Genomic DNA, 16,439 nt, shown 5'->3' with positions numbered 1-16,439 from the left:
TTTTTGTGTGTCACAAACTACGAGGGCTGTGAATATTGGTTCTGATATCATTGGTATCAGGATCTTCACTGAAGAGCTCTGCCCTTCCTTTATTTTCATTTTGGATATCAAGATTTATTCCTTGAATACTTTAAAATTTGCCCTATATTGCGACTGCTGCTGATAGTATAATATTATTACGATATTTGTTTTAATGTGTGTAGTGTTTATACTAACGTAATGTCAACTGAAAGAAGTTTATCCAATCAGATGAGACCTGGAGGATGAGTTTACTGGTTGTTTGAAACAATGTGAGACTGAGTTGTACAAAGCCTTGGTTAGTTTTCACTGGATATTTAATAATTAAAAAGAATAAATAGAATTGTAAAAGGCACAAAAGCTTACTTTGATATTTAACAACATTTTACCTCCCCTTCTGAGAAGCTTTGGATTACTCCATTTTGTGAAATTGATCTTGTTATACTTGCAGAATGGATTATTTTAAAATCTTTTTTAGTTGTAATTTACATGTATTATGAAATCATTCTCATTTCGGGCCATAGAAAGTAGTAAAGCCAGTCAGACCGTGGCTTGGCCTGGATACTTTTTCATGGCATGTATAGCTACAAGTTCTCTCTTAAAACTTGTCTATTTTAATTCAATATGTTCCATTGTGTGTTTGTAGTTAAAATGGCTCATGGTTCAATCTCATAACATTAACTTTTCAAATATGTCATGTTAATGTCTCTAACATTCTCACAATGCAAAAATATTGCACTTTTCCTTTTAAATGTCCTATTTACAACGTCAGTGTCATTGTATACATTCCAATTTCTCTATTTTAATTCTGACAGAGAAAACACACTAAAAAGAGAACTAACCAAGGCTGGGACTGGGAAGTAGAAAAAGAAAAATGCCTCCAAACTCTCTTCCACCTTTATGAGCTTCCTCTGCAAAGACTCTGGGACCCTCCTGTTGTGGAGGAAGAATTTGTTAAGTATGATATGTTATCTCAGGAAGTTCTATGTATTTTCATGTATTATTTCAGTATTTTTATGAAACAGGCTAATAAATTACTGGATGTTTTTATGTGGACTATTTATAGAGCTTGTTGCAATTTCACAAAATAACATGCGTGGTGAGATTAATGCCAGAACAAGTATAGAGAAACATACCTGGTGTAAACCTTACTTTGAACAAGATATCTTCTGAAAATTGTGTTTGTTTGTATACATATATCTGCGCATTTTGAGTACATGTTGAGGAAATTTGAAATGTGTGGTAATACTAGACTGAAGAAAATAGATAAAACAATTGAAAATCTTGTTCATAGGAAATGTTTATTGTCTCAACTAACTACTTTCAAATTTTAATAATTCTAGTTTTCAGGTTAGTTTCATAATAATAAAATTAATAAATTTAATGAAATATGTTTCAAAGGCTAGTTTTTAGTTTTTGTGTGTGACTGTAGTTGAAACTTGAACAATTGTATACCACTTAAGTGACAAGGTTCGTGTTACTTTTTAGTTCTCAAGATGCCACTGTTGTTGTCAAATGTACGTGATTGCAGTATTGTTATACAAAGCATATTTAACGTTTTCTGTGTTCTTTAGTGTAAGCGTTTCTGAAAATTTTCAGCTTTTCAAATATTTTTTTTCTATCTTTACATTTTATGTTTAATTGTGTTCTTATATAAGATGTTGTTAATGCATCTGAAAATACCGTAGTGGTCAATATTTAGTTTTATATCTGGTTTTGAGTTCAAATGTTAAATATGAAATTTAAAAATTTATTAGGTTGTTACATAATAATGTTTGCCAGAGAAGAATGTGGTGGGATATTTGGTGTTGTTATTAATGTTCTAGTTTAGAAATAAAATTTGATCATAATGTTTTCATTGAATATACAGAGATCATTGGATAAACACTGAATTCCATTTTTTAAACACTAGTAGTATTAGTATATAATATAATGTGTATCATTTGACAAATATAAACTTAGAGCTTCTTATTGTACTGTCTGAAAAATTGCAAAACGAAAGAATGATGTATTTTTTAAGGCAAAAGGCAATGATTATTTCATGAGAAATTTGCAGGCTATGGTGACATGTTCTTTGGAGGAAAAAATCTACGGTAAAGCAATATATTGTGCTCTTATTATATAATTTTTGTGTTGAATTTGAATGGTAAACAGGTCTTGTTTTCTTTAAAAGTCTCGTGACTGGCTGCTGCTACAAGCTTTTTGAAAATCCTCTTATTGCTCGTTCCAAAACCACTAAAGATATTATATTTCATCTTTTGGGAATATCTTTAAAAAAACATGGACATGGTCTTGGTAAGTTGTTCTCTTGTTAGTGAACATTTCTTTAATTTCTAGCATGTATTAAACAGATTTTAAAAATATAAACCTATTTTACTTTACTTTTCTAATACACTTCAGATGACTTAGTTTTTGTTTATTTTTTACATGAATTATAATAATATATTAAAAATACGTATTTAGATGTTGCTAGAAAATATTTAATGGCAATTGTAAGATTGAATATATAAACCATTGATTTGGAATTCTGAATTAACTCCTGTGTGATGGGCCATGGGTCAAAGGTCATGTCATCATGCTTATTGACTTGCATTCAAAATTTTATTGAACTACTATTTTATGAATTTATGTCAATACATTTGGAAACAATTGCAGATTATAATTCTAACTTTAATATTATGTGCGAGTTAATATTGTGATTTAAAAGTAAATATTAAAAGAACATATCTAAATATAGATTTTAATGAGTCATGGTATGTTGAATGCAGTACTGTTTAAAATTAGATGTTTCTGAAGTCAAAATACCAAGTCTCTAGTTTCATACAAATTAGAAACTCAAATTACTAGTATTGACAAGCTATAATATAAAATGAGAATGCCATACCTTTTTATTTTGTTGAGATATGGCTTGTGTACTGAATCAAACATGGTGGCCCTGTTCAGTTCTCATGAGATATGGCTTGTGTACTGAATCAAACATGGTGACCCTGTTCAGTTCTTCTCATTTTTTGAAATGGTTCCTTATGTACACTTACTTCAATATATGTCATGTGAATAACCAATCAACATCTTAGAATGTCCCCAGAGTTGTTTTCTTAGTCATTTTCATCTTTCAAAAAGCCAACCACTTCCTTTTAATACAAAATTTCAGTGTGGTAGGTTGTCTTTAGTCTGCTCAAAGTTTCAAATTTTTTAAAATCTAAATACATCGTAGTTACTGAGCTTAACAAAAACCCATCTTAAGCTCATTAGCAATTTTCCTGGTTCAAATACAGTTACTTAATTTTTTTAATTGTTTGAATTTTACAACATTTGGTGTTTGAAACCAAACATCATTTTAAGTATGTGAGAAGTATTTTGTATGGAATATTCAATAACTTTTCTACAAAGTTATATCAAAAAATATGTAAGAAAAGTAATCTGATGTAGGTTGGATTCAAACCCTTAACTTGCATAACAAAACATTGTATTTCATTGCTGAGTCACATTGGCTTAATTGCAAGATGGGTGGGGATTTTCCTATATATATATATATATATATATATATATGTTTAATGGTGAAAGTTCCCAACTTTAGGGAGATATTTTTTTTTAATAAATAAAAATATGTGGAAAAGCTTGTTTTGGTTTAAGGATGTTTAAATGCAATAGAAAAATATTTCAGGTGTTTTAGGTGTAACAGCTGCCAAGGTACCTATGTTAATAAGGTTTTCAGTTTTAATTTCCTTTTAATGTATAAAGATATGATTAATGTTTTATTAATTATATGTTATGTAGTTATGACTGTTGTTAGTATATTTCTTTTAACTCTTACAATACAGGGTCTGTCTCAGTGACCAACCACAGCACCATTTTTACTTGTATATAGTTTTAATACTTTAACTTTTAATATGATCTGTTTATCTTCAACTTTGTACTATAAAAAGTAATTATTAATGAAGAATGTTTACTAAATATTTGTCCATGAATATATCAAGTATTTGTTTTGACTGACTAGTCCATGTACAAAGTGATTTTCATGTTAAGATAAAAAAAATACTTTTCTTCGTCACAAAAATATCAGATCATTTTGTTTATTCTCTAAAACTTCCCAAATACATTTCAGAAGTTTGTTTTTATTAACCTTTATATTTTATCTATTATTGTTTATTCCCTAACTCTGTATAATGTTGGTCAATTTGACTGACTTTGTAACCACCAAAAGTAAAGAAATAAATCTAAATTACCCTTTTTACTTTCTAGAACGATATCATATTGTAACATAAATTTACATGTGTTTGCTCTATGTAGCTTTAAGCTTGTAACAGTTTACAGCTACTTATAATTAAATTTTATTGTTTTATAGTAATTTGAACTGTCTAGCTACTATCAGCTTATATTACCCATGAGCTGCTCATGAAACATTATTAATTATTTTACTTATTACAACTGTAACTGACCTAAAGAGATCTGTATTTTTACATTTTTAATTACTTTTATAATAATAAATAAAAACATGAAATAAAGAGATCTGTATTTTTACATTTTTAATTACTTTTATAATAATAAATAAAAACATGAAATAAAGTACTTATTTGAATCTCTCTTTTCTTTGCTGTTGACTGTTGATGGCACTTTATCCTACTTTTTTTATATTAGTGGTAGTAATGCACTAAATTTTTATTTAACCAAAGAACATAAACTAATAACATGCAAAAAGTAGACAATTTTTCCAAATTCTTACAATTTCTCTAGCATACTAATATATCTAATCTTGTCGTTATCTTTCTTGTGAGGATGAAACTTGTACTGGCAATGAAATTGACAGCTCTCTGTTCAGAAAACAGCATTCTACAATAATTTGATAGTTGAAAACCTTGGCTTTCTATTAGTTATAGATAATACAGAATTAAACATAAGAGAGAACTATTAACAAATCCTGAAAGAGGATGTGATAGGGGTGTGGAAAGATGAGTCTGATTTTCTGTTTAAAACCAAACGAAATTATGGTTTGTCTGAGCAATGATATTCTGTGGTAAGTAATTTATGTTGAATTTTGTACTTATCGAAGGGCTGATGGAAAACGTAGAAGATGCATGCAAAAAATGTGTCTCACAAAATAAATTTCTTGGTTTTTTAATAATATTTCTGTAAAAAGTAAAAACTCAAAACTTGTGTACCATTAAAATATTGGATTATTAGCTAAGATTTTATGTAATACTAATTGAAATAACATAAACAAAAAGTAGATAAATAAATTTTAAATGTAAATTATTAAAACCTCTTGTCATGCATATTTAAAAAAATGCCTGTTATCATAGGCTTGAAGGGAGAAAAAAAAATCTGAATTGTGATTTTGTGACAACATGCATTATTGTGTGGCTTAAAACCATAGAAACTACTTACCGCGTATTAGATTAAGGTATTACTGACCTTATATAAACAATAAAATGGTTCATTCTTATATTTTTAAAGTTTTCTGGGTTAAATTCATGAGAAAAAATGTTTTTTTAGTCATCTGCAATTTTGTAATAATCTTCTAAATGTATTTGCTTGACTTTTTATGATTAAATGAAACAGAAGGTTAAGCAAATTAAAATTTTTAAGAGTAGGTTTTAAAAATTAAAAGAATTTTCAGCAATAATTTTCATATCACCAACTATTAGTAACACAAAATTATTGTACAGCAGGTTGCTAGTTTGTTTTGCACTGAACAACAAGATGTTGGGAATGATGTGCCAAGAGCTCTAAAACTATACTGGTTAAAAAGGATGGTAATTATATAGATATTGTTTTTGTGTTTTCTTGGTAAATGTTCACAGATATCTCTAGTTGTGTAATTGAGTCTTTCACTTGTCTTGAGAGAGAGAGAGAGAGGAAAAATGTTTTTTTTTTACAATCAATCTACATACAAAGTTTTATTATTTATTGTTTTTAGCTTGCAGCTTAAAGATCATTCAGCTTCTTCAACATTTTGAACACTTAGCTTCATCTTTTGCTCAAGCCATTGAAGTTTTTGTAAATAGTTATGGTGTAAAGAACATACTGAATGAAATAATACGGTAAGATGAATGTAGCATTTTTCATTTGAATTTTTAGGCTTTGTTATGATTTTTTTTGTACGTATATGTTTTAAAATGTTGAAGCATTTTTTTATGTACACACTGCTAAAAACTAACAAGCATTTTTTTTAAATTTAAACACGAGAAAGTTGTTCATTTGAGAAATGTTTTTAGTGAAAAATAATTTGTATGAAAAATGGTTTGTAAAATGAATTGCTAATATTTTTGTAGTTTGTCTTTCAGCTTTGCTGATTACTTCTTTTGTTGAGGTACTGTATGATGTTATGTTTTTTGCTGTACATGTTTAGTCATTTATTCTGTAATTTTTAAATTTTATTTGTGTGGCTTCTAGAACACACTAAATGTTAAAAAATTTTTTCAGTGAAACTATATGTATTTTTCCCATCTTAACATTGCATGGACTTAGTAGATTTACTGGCCTTGTAACCTGAAAAACTAAATCTGATTAACTTTTCTCTTTCTAGAATGACTGCGTATTTTAACAGAAAATTATTGTTATTTATCAAAAATATCATAAATTTCCTACTAGTTGGTCTGGCATGGCCGAGTGGCTAGGGTGCTTGATCTGTAATCTGAGGATCATCCCTGTCACACCAAACAGTCTTGCCCTTTTAGCCATGATTGCATTATAATGTGTTGGTAAAAGAGTAGCCCAAGAGTTGATAGTGAGTGGAAATGACAAGCTGCCTTTTCTCTAGTCTTATGATAGTCTTAGGGACGGCTAACACAGATAACCCTCTAGTAGCTTTGCACAAAATTCCAAAAACAAACTCCTAAGAGTTTACATCTTTTTTTTCCTTTAATTTTGTTGTTTTATTGCTCTTTGAGTTGTGTCCCACTCTTGAACCTGCATAAAAAATCAATAAATCATCTGGTAAGCGCATACCTGAAATTACAACAAAGTTCTGAATTAGATGTAGCACAAGGAATTTGTTGTTTGTACCTTGTTAAGAAATTTTTTCAGTTATGTCTTTTTTTAACTGAACTTAACTTTCTAATTTAAATATTTTAATACCAATAAAATAACAATAAAATGAAAACTTGGAGAAAAAAATCAGTATTTATATCTTGCGTGTTGTTTTTCTGCTCTCAACAAAATTTAACTCAAATTTTTCGTAACATTGACAGTAGTAGTGGTATGTGAAATACTTATTTCAAATATGTAATTTAGAATACACAGTATTATCAGTTAGAAAAAGTACATTGATCTAAAACCATTATAAGTTAACCAACTTTCCAACTAATGTATCAGTGGGTTAAAATACTTTTCTTACTTAATTCATGGGACCGTCTGTAGACTGAATAATTCAAAACGTTTTGTAAGAATAAGGTAACTTTATATGGAAATCAGTAAATTTGAATCTTGTCTTTTTATTGGTTATAAATAGTGAATGTCAGATAGATTTATTGAAATATATATATATATTTTTAAAAAGGATGTTATAACAAAATCCTACATAGGTTTGACTGAGAAGTGAAATAAATTTTGATTTGAGAATTTTACTTTATTTTGGTAACAGGGAGATTGGGAGAATGGACATGAATGATCTCGCTCGTGACACTTCAGGCACACGAGCTTTGTCGCAATTTCTTGTGGAGGTGGTTGTGAAAGTTCCCTCTGTTGTTTTACCTTCTATTAGCCTGCTCTTAGCTTATCTGGATGGTGAGGTGAGACAAATTTATATTACTCTTTTTTTGTCCTTTTTAAGTTGATGATTAAATTAGTTTGAAAAATAACTTCAGTTTTTCTTAAAAGTGTCTATTAACATTTGATATTATTTTGGTTGTTTTTTTAATGAAGACGGTTGATGCAGTGGTTTGTAACTTTTACAAAAATATTTTTTATGGCAAAATTAAAAAGTTTTTAAGGATCACATTTTTACAAATTACCTGGAAAAAAAGTTTTTAATTGTTGTTAAAAACTAGGTGTTGTTTTTTCAATTTGGGAAGATTTTCAGTATGTTTCTCTAACTTTTCTAGGCTTACACAATGCGAAACTGTGTACTTAATATCCTTGGGGAGATCATATTGAAAGTCTTGAGTCGAGATGATCTAGAGAGCAAATCAAAAGACTTGAGAGATCAACTCTTAGATAAACTTGAGGTTTGATTTTATGGTTTTCTCTTCATCTGACAAGATGTATGTTTGTCTTATCCTGTTTTGTTTCTTCAGTCTAGGTGTTACAAATACTACATACCATAACACTAGTACAACACACTGAACTTTGTAAATTGAATATGCATAGTGTAAAAACATTCAGGTGGTTACGAGCTGCTAATGTTACTGTTGTGTGGATGATTCTAGAAATTAATACAAAAAGAAATGCGTCGTTACGAGTAATTATTGTAACAAAACTAAATTGGCTTAATCACAAAACTTAATGCATATATTGTTTATATTGAGCTATTTGTTTATTGTTGAATAATTTTTATTGATCAATGACTTCAATCATGAGTTCTGGTTAAGGTAAAATGAATAAATTAATACAGTCAGAGTTTAACTGAAGTTTTTAGTTTAAACTTTTTTGTGATGAAAAAAGAATTTATACAAGCTTTCAGATCTTGAAACATCACAATTCAGATGTCTATAAAAATAATTTGCTGATAAAACAGCTGATTCAGAAACTTAAGTTTAGCACTAAGTTAATAGTGGCTGAAAGAAATCCTAGAAAAAATACTTTTAATGTTGTGAAATAGCTTTCTTCAAATTGTTCATATTGTTTCAATTGATACAAATCTCTTCCTTCAAAGTGATAATCATGTTTTTGCTAAAATTGTGGATATGACTTGAAAATAAAATGTGGTCCAAAATAATAATAAAAATATAATTAACACGTTGGCTCCTACCCAACCCACTGGTGGGTCGTGATAGTCTTCCAGTAAAACCCATGTGACTAACCAGTGAGAAGTGCTCTATTTTCTTTTTAAAGGGCCACTTATTGACTGGAACACAATGGCTACATATACAGATGAGAGTGGGACATCAGGACAACATTTCTCTTCTAAGCCCACCTATTTTTTTTTTTTTGTTATTGTTTTATTAACCTGATAGTTGTATGTAGTATATACAAAATATACTAAGCAAATAACTTTATTTAGACATAAATGGATATTAGAGAAATAAGAAATTCTAACAAAATTGTTATTTTGACATAGTGAATGTAAAATAAAATCATAAAAAGAATTTAAGTGAAATATTGTGTAAAGTTTCGAACATATTGTTTGTAAAAGATATTAGAAAATAAGTATATCCGTTCACTATGAAAATAAAAATAATGAATAGTAGGAAAGCAGTACAAAGTGACATCCATTATTAATGGTATAATTTGAAGTTATATGATCTGTTTATTGAAACCTGTAATGCATAGAGCAGAGCTACCTTCACATTCTTCAAAGTATGTGCAAACTTCTTTGGTCTTTCTATCTGCTTCTTTTGCAGTTATTGTCTTTCTTATTTCACTGTATCAGTCAGTGCATCTTTTACAAATTATTCTGTTAGACTTGTTACTTTCAGTGTGTCTTCATAATGTGTCATGTGTTGGCTCTTCCTGATGTTACCTTTGGTGTTACTGCTGCTTTTGAGCTTTTACTTGACACAATGATTGGTTTTCGAAACTCGTCCAATTATAGTGTTGTTTTAGTGGCAAGAAATAACTGGACATTTGATTGGATATGTCTATTTCTTGTTTTATGATATTATAATTGAAAACCTTTTCTGGTTTTTAGACATTCACATCATTGATTCTGCATCTAGTTTCCTTGAAGCTCAGATCATGCTTTGTTGACAACATAAGAACATTGCATTTGTCTTTCCATCTTGTTGGTGACCTACAGTTTCTCCATTCTTTAGTTTTGCACCTTTAATTTATTTGGGGTTAGTTACCTTTCCTGTTTGTTCATAATGTTCCCACAAGGTGACATTGATGCATTAGTAGCTCCTTTGGTAATTCAATTGATGTATAGAAATTATCTGAAGTGGTTGTTTTCCCTACATCTAGATAGTCTAGTAAGATCAAGGACTATTTGAGTTACATGGGTGAATTCATCTGAGGGACACCCTCACTGTTGCTGTATACCATCTTTTCAAACAAAATTAGTGTTGGTGTAGGTGTAACCTTAGGGATCATAGTTTATACACTTTCAAACCATATTTTTGAGCCTTACAAGGATTATATTGACAAAACACTAGGTGATCTTGCCAAGACACCATTGTTTCATCTACTGCAATGCATTCACCTGGAGTATTAGCTCTTGTTAAATTTTTTCCAAGAATCACAAATAATCTTTTAATTTTTTTCTAAATGATCTCTCCCAGTTGTTTGATTATCTGCAAAATGAACAAAATGTAGGAGTGCTTGAAACCTATTTCTTGACATTTTGTGGAAAGAATTCCTCGAGCAGATCTTTTTGCCAGTAGTAGGTGATCTTTGGGTATCTCGCAAGTCCCATGTTCAAAATAATTCCAAGAAACTTTCTGTTACCAGCTGCCTTAGTTTGGTGATATTAAGATTTGTTTATTGAACTATAAAACCAAAAGTATCATTATTGTCCATAAACTTGTACATGTCAAAAGGTGTTACTATAGCACTTGTAGATGATACAGAACTTGGAGAAATAAATTAAAAAGTTTTTGGATGGAACTGTTTACTGGGCACTATCCACAAGATGGAGTGTGCTGCTGGGCATTACCATTAGTTTCACTTTCAGACTCTGTGTTTTCAAAATCTTCAGACGTGAGGGTTTTTTCATCTTCTGAGTCGGATGATTTGTTACCAGAAGGTTCATAATCTGAATCTTCGTAACCTTTATTTTCAATATCTGAATTTTCCTCAATTTTCAAAGAATATGTTCTTGATTTTCTTTTTTTAGAAACAAAAAATATTTATTGGCTCATCATATTGGTTGCAACTCATGTTTCAAAAAGTCTGAAAAACAGAAAAAATAATTATACACAGATTCATGTGCCAAACATTTTATGCTTCTGATATTCTAACAAGGCCCATGGGTTGATCATGTGGAACAGTAAGGTTAATTCATGATAACGAGAAAACCCAGTTGTAGAGAAAAATATATATATATATATAGTAAAAATGGCTGGTATGGGTAGAGAAAGCTCTATGTAGAGCTGTTTTTACATATATAGTAAGATTAATTACATTCTTAGGTTCCAGGCAACTCGTTCGTGGGTCAAAAATCACCTTTACAATGTCTTTGACTTGTACCTAACATGACATAAAAATTTTATGCTCTTCCTAAAAAAAATAATTGTAAAATGACTAGTGGAATCCTGAAGAGTATTGGCAAAATAGGCTTAGGAGCCAACGTGTTAAAGTAATTATTAATTAAATCACAAATGTTTTAGTTTTTTGTTTTCTCATCCTAGGATCACATTTATGATGTGAATGCATTTGTTCGAAGTAAGGTTCTTCAGATATGGAACCAGTTGTGTACTGAAAAAGCTGTCCCCCTCCCTCGACAAGATAATCTCCTTGATTTGATCATAGGACGACTGCACGACAAGGCCAGTAGTGTCAGAAAGTATGCTATTCAGTTTTTGACAGCTTTTCTTCAAGGGAATCCTTTTGCTGCCAAGGTTTGTTGATTAAAGATGTAATATAACCATAAAAATTACATATTTTATGATATCTGAAAAATCAAACTGTTAACTGTGGGTGATTTAGTATGTTGTGACTCCAGCTGATTCATCGGACTACTTGTTCTATTAGAAACGATTCTCACTGACTGATATAATCGTTAGTGTAGAAGCTTGTTGTGTTTCATGTACTTGTGGATGTTACTGGACAATCACTGGTCAAGTGTTCAACATTAATGAGGCCTGGCAGCATATCCTTGAGTAGGGTGTTGAACTCGCAATCTGCAGGTTACATTATAGAAACATGGTGGTGGATATTCAGTTGTGGAAAGCTGTAATTGACAGTCAATTCATTTGCAAAATTGGTGCTGCCCTCTGGTTTCTTTCTCTGTGGTCAGAAGTTCAAAAATTCATATGTCAATAGATAATCTTAGTAGCTTTGCCATAAAAGATACAAACAAACTTTTAATGGCTGGATTATATGAATTAACTGCATTGTATTTTTTAGTTGGAGGAAATCTGGATGAGGTTAACATTGTAGTACACTGTATAGTTAGTTGATGGGCATCATATTCTCAAGATTTACACTGTACATTGTGTTATTAGGTAAAGATGTCATTTTGATAAAGTTGGCACTTGTGCATTGTAGTATTAGTTGAAGAATGTCTCAGACACTATGTCAATGAGATTAGCACTGTAGTGCAATGTATTATCATTTGGAGGATGTCTTGGACACCATCTTGACTAGGTTAGCACTGTAATGAATTGTACTTTCTATTGCAGGATGTCTTGGACACCATCTTGATAAGATTAGTACTGTAGTGCATTTTAGTGTGTGTTGGATGATGTCTTAGATGTCATTTGACAAAGTTGTCACTAGTACATTGTACTTTTAGCTGTAGCATACCTTGGACACCATCTTGACAAGGTTAGCACTTTTGTACATTGTATTATAAGTTTGATTGCAGATGTTTTGACAAGGGGTTGAGTTTGTTTGTTTTTTTCTATAAAATCCAACATTTTGATGTCAAACAGTTATTATTTATGTGTAAATGTTTTAAACAATTGTTAAAAACAGTTTAACCTCATGTACTTCTGTAACACAAGTCTTGGAATGTTTAATATCTGGGTAACTAGAAATGTCTTCATTCATAAGTCATGAAAAACATACGACGACCTCATCATTTCTTTTTTGTCAGAAACCTCTTTCTCTGCACATCTACAGTTTGATGAGAACAAGAATGACAAGTTTCAGTTTACCTTGTATAGGCTTTCAAACAATTCCTGGTTTCCCTCCCTATTTCTGGGGAAGGAAACAAATTTGTGTGTAATGTTTTCAGGTTGTTCTTTTGTAACAGAAACCTTTTGAGAGAGAACCTGGCTGATGCAGATGTTCCATATTTCAGTGAGAAAGTTTCTATAAATATCCTTGGTATTGGAAGACTAATATATGTACTAAGTATGTAAAACTATAACAAACCCAAACTTCTAGGTAAGTACATCTTTAATTATGAAATATTATTAGTTATCATTCATTTCAATAACATACTGTCCTTTATTTCTGATATCATGACCTGTTATTTTCTGATATGAATTCTACGTTTTGTTTTGAGTTATGCTTAAAGTTATTCTCATTTTGGTGGGTGTAGCATATTGGAAGGCTTGAAAAACTGCTATTTAAAGAAAATAGGTGCACTTTATTAAAGAAAATGTGATGTATAATTATGTTCACTTTTAAGTGTCACATTTTTCAAATCCATTTACTAATATTTCATGCTTTTTTTTAAATTTCAAGATATATATTTCTCTGATTGGTTAATATAAATTTAGTATTGTTCTAGCTTACTTTGGAAGAACTACAAGCTAACTACGAGAAGGAAGCTGAGAAATTAAAGATGATGATGCCAGATGAACCTGTGGAAGAATCAGGTTTGCACGTTTTTGTTTTCAAAATTGTCTATGTTACGCCAACATTACTAGGTCTGGCTCTTCTAGTGACTTAGTTATAAGCCTAAAGGCTTTAACAACTGTTGTGGACACAGCACAGATATCTAACTGTGTGGCTTTGTATCTGAAAACAAAGAAAATTTAGCTCCAAAACTATATGAAAAAAACCCAGTAAATGGAACAAACTGTCAAAAGAAAATGCGAGACTGAAGAGGATAAACAAATGTGTCCAAACTTATTTCTTCAGTATCAAGACTTCTGACAGTTTGTTTAATTTACTGTTGTTTGTCACTAACTGCTACACACAATACTACATTCTTTTATATTCAAGATTATTAAGTTAATGTTGGAGTATTTTGTAAATAACAATTTTTCAGTGAATTTAAGTACACCTGTCATGAGTCTGGTATTATATTTTTGACAGTTTGTTTTCTATTTTTAAAACAAAAAAAAATTAAAATTTGACAGTTTTATTTCATGTAAGTTATAAAAGCATTATGTAATAAGACGTTTTAAACTTTTATTTGCCTAACGTTATTTCTGAAGCCTTGCTTTAAATCACAAATGTGTGTTCTAAAAAAAATAAATATTTACTATCTCGTGCTCAGATATTTTGTTGTTTTTTATGCTTGTTAACAAAGATTTTTTTTGAGATGATAAGACTTGGGAGTTTCAGATAGATTTGACTGTAGATTAAGTGAAAGATAGGCATGCTTAATACATGTGTTAAAAGTACCACACAGAATTAGGCTTGAATCAGGTACAACACTTTTTGTGTATATTTGGTTTTGTTATCAGATGAGATTTGAAAGGTTATTTAAGTCAGCCAGTTGCCAGTTTAAATTCATATTTAGTGATAAATAAGAAAACCTTTTTTGTGAATTTGTATTATATTATATGATATTATCACTTGCATCTTGAAAAGTTATTGTTTTGTTTTTAAATTGAAGTTCAGTCTCAATCTAATGGGCAAAAACTTTAACGTTTTGATTGGAAAAATTCATCTCTTTTTAGCCTTTTAGTGTGAGATAAGGTGAGATAATTAACCTATATTATGGCATGGAACCAAGTTTTCTCCTGCTAACTTTTCATGTGAAACCAGTCTAATTAAAAGTATACTTATTGTAATTTTTAAATTGTACTGTGTGGTATATGAGCAATAGATATATTTTTTCTTTATGAATTCAGTGCATTTTGAAATTAACTTAGTTTTCTTTATGAGAAGAGAAACATGTAAGGTTTAAGAGATAGTGTTTTGCTCATTCAAATATTAATCTTATATTTACTTACCAGATATAGGAGGCATTGAAGGTGGTTTAGATGGTAAATGGGAAGTTATGTCCAAAGACTTACTGGCAGTAATTCGAGAGATGAGTGAAACAAATAATGAAGACAATACTGAAGAGTATGAAGAAGCTGATGACAGTATTTTAATATCTGAGTAAGTAACAAACAGCTGTGAATCATGGACACCAAACAAAAAATGGTAAAATCACTTAATACAACTGACATATGGGTTTTACACAGAGTTTCCTACAAAGACCAAAATCTTTACAACAAGCAGAAACAAATACAACATTGATACCAGAAGTATGAAAAAGACGAACAGCGTTCGCTGGTAGTGTGATGAGGAGAAAGGGGACGGAACACATGGTAATTACTGGGTAACTTGTGGGTAAAAGAAATAAAGGTAGACAGCAAGAGAAGATCTTGGGTAATTTAACAGTTTGGCTACACAAAAAGAGGGTGAATCATGGAATCACAAGTGTTTGGGCCTGGAAAAGGTAGAGAGACATGATTACCTATGCTACAAAGCATGGCACTTGATGAGGAAGTAACAGAAAAAAAACATCAACTATGGAAGAAGCTTAACAAAGAATACTTTTTTTTTAACAGAATATTTGATTTTTCTGAGAAATCTTCCATGTATGTATTTTTATAATTGTTCTGACAGTTGCCTCATTTCAGAAAAATCAAAATACCAGGAAAAAAAAATTGTTTCCATAGTGGTTTGGCATTTGAATATGATATATATATATAGAGAGAGAGAGAGAGAAAATTACTTTTGTTATTAAAATTTAAGACTGTTTCAATTTTTGGTATGTGCTACATTTGTAATGTTGAGTTTTATCAAAATGGAAATAGGAAATTTTGCTCAGTTTAATATCATTCTCACTGAAGTTAATGTTTTCTTATGTTATTTGCTAAAATGTACTACCTTGATAGGGATTGTATTACATGTTAAAACTAGATTTTTTTTTTTATTATTGATGTTACATAACAATTTATATCTGGAGATCATGTTTTATTTCTTACATTTTGATGAGTTGTAAAATTAGTGTAAACAGTTTTTTTTTAATCCTTTCTGTTTATATCCGTTATTTTTGTAAGGGTATTTAGAAAGGTACATCAGCTACTAGATGAAGGCCAGTTTCGAAAAGCCATCTCTACTACTCGGCAAGCAATGAAATTATTTCCTGACCATCAGCTGTTCCTCTCTGTCCAGTCTCAGGAGTCAGAAGAACCATTAACGTATGTCTATTAGTAATATACTTTAACATCAATTTGGTATTTTAAATAAAAAAACGTTTTTATCAAAAGATAATTTTTAAAATCCTGTAAAGAAGCAAGCAAGAGTTTTGTGTCTTTATTATTATTATTATTATTATTATTATTATTTATTTTATTATTCTATGTGATGAATAAAATGGACATTAGAAATTTACAATAACATTTTGAAATGTAATGGGATAACTGTATTAAGTTTATCTTAACTTTTATTAATGGGATAACTGTATTAAGTTTATCTTAACTTTTATT

General features: G+C 30.0%; 1 protein-coding gene across 3 annotated transcripts in view; it reads left to right on the top strand.

The window, feature by feature from the left end:
* LOC143227831 (condensin complex subunit 1-like) overlaps nucleotides 1–16,439 on the top strand; it is a 58,663-nt gene that overhangs the window by 10,182 nt on the left and 32,042 nt on the right. For all 3 annotated transcript variants that reach the window (XM_076459109.1, XM_076459108.1, XM_076459110.1), the window contains 9 exons: nucleotides 834–976; nucleotides 2,192–2,313; nucleotides 5,936–6,059; nucleotides 7,601–7,748; nucleotides 8,061–8,183; nucleotides 11,463–11,672; nucleotides 13,514–13,601; nucleotides 14,913–15,060; nucleotides 16,011–16,151. In XM_076459109.1, coding sequence (XP_076315224.1) covers nucleotides 834–976; nucleotides 2,192–2,313; nucleotides 5,936–6,059; nucleotides 7,601–7,748; nucleotides 8,061–8,183; nucleotides 11,463–11,672; nucleotides 13,514–13,601; nucleotides 14,913–15,060; nucleotides 16,011–16,151 — 1,247 coding nt within the window. The remainder of the gene's footprint in view (nucleotides 1–833; nucleotides 977–2,191; nucleotides 2,314–5,935; nucleotides 6,060–7,600; nucleotides 7,749–8,060; nucleotides 8,184–11,462; nucleotides 11,673–13,513; nucleotides 13,602–14,912; nucleotides 15,061–16,010; nucleotides 16,152–16,439) is intronic.

The sequence above is a fragment of the Tachypleus tridentatus genome, chromosome 10 (genome assembly GCF_004210375.1).
Source record: "Tachypleus tridentatus isolate NWPU-2018 chromosome 10, ASM421037v1, whole genome shotgun sequence".
NCBI classification, from domain to species: domain Eukaryota; kingdom Metazoa; phylum Arthropoda; class Merostomata; order Xiphosura; family Limulidae; genus Tachypleus; species Tachypleus tridentatus.
The sequence above is the reverse complement of the archived record's forward strand: the minus strand, read 5'-3'. Positions and strand labels throughout refer to the sequence as shown.